Source organism: Sphaeroforma arctica (genome assembly GCF_001186125.1).
Source record: "Sphaeroforma arctica JP610 unplaced genomic scaffold supercont1.199, whole genome shotgun sequence".
Taxonomy (NCBI): Eukaryota; class Ichthyosporea; order Ichthyophonida; genus Sphaeroforma; species Sphaeroforma arctica.
The window spans coordinates 103,449-105,890 of record NW_014040359.1 but is presented as its reverse complement, the minus strand read 5'-3'; the positions used below and the strand labels follow the sequence as shown (position 1 = coordinate 105,890).

General features: G+C 44.8%; 1 protein-coding gene across 1 annotated transcript; it reads left to right on the top strand.

The window, feature by feature from the left end:
• Window positions 1-571: 571 nt before the first annotated feature.
• Window positions 572-892, top strand: SARC_03773 (hypothetical protein; the record flags this gene model as incomplete). The annotated part of the gene is made up of 1 exon (XM_014302439.1): window positions 572-892. The coding sequence occupies one exon, from the start codon at window positions 572-574 to the stop codon at window positions 890-892; it is 321 nt and encodes a 106-aa protein (XP_014157914.1).
• Window positions 893-2,442: the final 1,550 nt, after the last annotated feature.

The following is a 2,442-nucleotide window of genomic DNA, read 5'->3' as shown; positions in this document are numbered from 1 at the left end:
ATATAGGTGGATCAGCCCGAAAGAACGTAAGATTAAATTGAGACGTCTTCTCAACTAAATCTCACGTGATATTTCAAAAGGGCTTAATTTCACGTCCATGTACTCAACAATTTCTACAGCTATCAGAGGGTGCCCGTACAGTAAGAGTTCGTAAGAATAAAGGACTAGTGCAACTTTTCGCTCTATCAACTAGAACAAGACAGAACGTGCAAATAGACGAACATCGCCAAGCCACATTAATCGATTTGGTTGCAGAACTAGTACGGGACTTCAAACTAGCTTTGGAAAGGAAGGTGACTTCGCCGCCTTGCTGGAACAGTAGACGTATACTTTCAGCCAGTACGACTTTGCCCTTCAGAAGCTCTACAACACTCAAGAAAAAGGCAGCACGAACTTGTGACCATCAACGCGAGCAAGTGTAAGCCAACAGACAGTGCGAAAGAAAAATAGGCATAGAAGGGGAAGCGAAGCATTATGCTCCGTTTCAAATTAACTTTGGTACAGCTAGTGGTAAAGAAAAGAGTAGTGGGGATAGCCTAAATTACCAATCCAGAAGAAACTCTCTACCTAGATGTACATTCAAAATAAAAAAACGTGGAAATTCGAGACGAGGAGGAAGATCTGCGATGCCATAAGGTATGGAGTGACTAGAGTGGGGGACGATGGGTCCTCCACCTCGGCCGAATCAATGGCGATGGATATAGATAGCCGAGATAACACCGGAAATGGAAAGAACGGGCTGGACAGACTCAGAAATCAGGGAGTGATCAGGATGTGCGACGAATCGGAGCAATACCTGACACACAACACACTCATGATTCTGAAGTCGGATGGACTTCGAGCGCGACTCATACTCGATCCGTTAGCAATCAACAAGAGGGCTCGAATTTAGAAATTCTGGATGGAGGGCTTAGACAAATTGGCACGGAGGATAGACCATATGCTGTTAGCCGACTACAAGAACGAAGATTTCGCCTTGGGCGTGGCAGAACCACATTTATGGCAATTTAGAGACAGTACCGGGCAGCTTTGATGCTTTTTAGCGCTTTCTATGGGCGTATCGATCTCTCCATAGTATTTTCACCAGCTCATGAACTCAGTGAGAAGAATGTGCCGCAAGATGGGAATTCGAATTATTCTATATGTAGACGACCTGCTGCTGTTGGCATGTCTTCACAAAATAGAAAGAATAGACAGTACATCAATGAACTCAATCAAAATTTGAGTTCAGAACTGGCCCTCGGCAAGGGAGTTTGGGACAATCCAGTACGATTATTGGCGCACCTAGGGCTTCTAATCGACATGAACGGAAACCGGATTCGGATGACGGCTTCATTTTCAGCCAAAGCAGCATAACGTCTTTCTAAAGCTTTGGCGATCATATCTAAGACTAGGGCAGTGTGGATCGTTTGCAGTATCCAATATCAAATCATACCTACCAAATTACAGCACAATAGTGTGAAAGTCAAAAATCTGAAGGTAACCCTGTCGGGGGCAACATAAACATGGGAGCTCAGAACACACTTCTCAACAATATGGACAGCAATTAGATATGATTTGGGGAACCGGTTCAGGAATTGACAGCAGACGCATCGAAGAAAGTTATTTATGGTGGCTACACTATTCATCGACAGCCGGGAAGAGAGTTTTACTTTCGCAGGGAAGTGGGACCGATGAGAAGCGAGATGGCTCATATCAGTGACTTTGCACGCTCGTGTTAGCGATAGATTATTTCAATTTATCGGGCCTAATCTCTTAGTACAGTTTGCTGCTTCTGATGCCGCATTCATCGACAGCAATACACAGCTTACGAAAGACGCGCAGCGCTTCGAGTCTTTTGACCTCGCAGGACGACTGGCGAAATTTTGCCTGAGGTCTGTCGCTTTGGCATACCTTCCTGGCAAACTCAATCTGACAGTGGACGAGCTAAGCCCACGAGGAAATTACTCTGCTTAACTTGGACATATCGCTCAGGAGATATTATCCATTTGTATCAGGAATGGATGATAACATTACCTGTCAAATATCTGTTCTCAGTAACATATTACCAGCATATGGAGCACTGAGAGAGTTACATGCCTTCTACATCCGTTGTGATCAGGAGATACACTTGCTTACTTTGCCAGAAGTGCAGGTTGGTCAAGTCCTACGAAAGCTAGGCAGCCAACAAACGCCAGCAGTAATAGTTGTGCCTCTATGGGCTTCCGCAATTTGGTGGGAGAATTTAATTTACCACACCAAACGATTAGCAACACTGCGAAGAAGTGGTACGAGGAACGTGACTGGGCTCGAATCACCAGAGGATATTCAGTGGAATAGCGGGAGGAGAAAAATCCAGTGATCAATCAGCCTAAGGTGCTTTCAGAATGGGCTTTACAAGCGTATCGGTGTACGCTGATTGATGCACATCACTAAGGCGATATAACTGTGGTTTATTCTGTT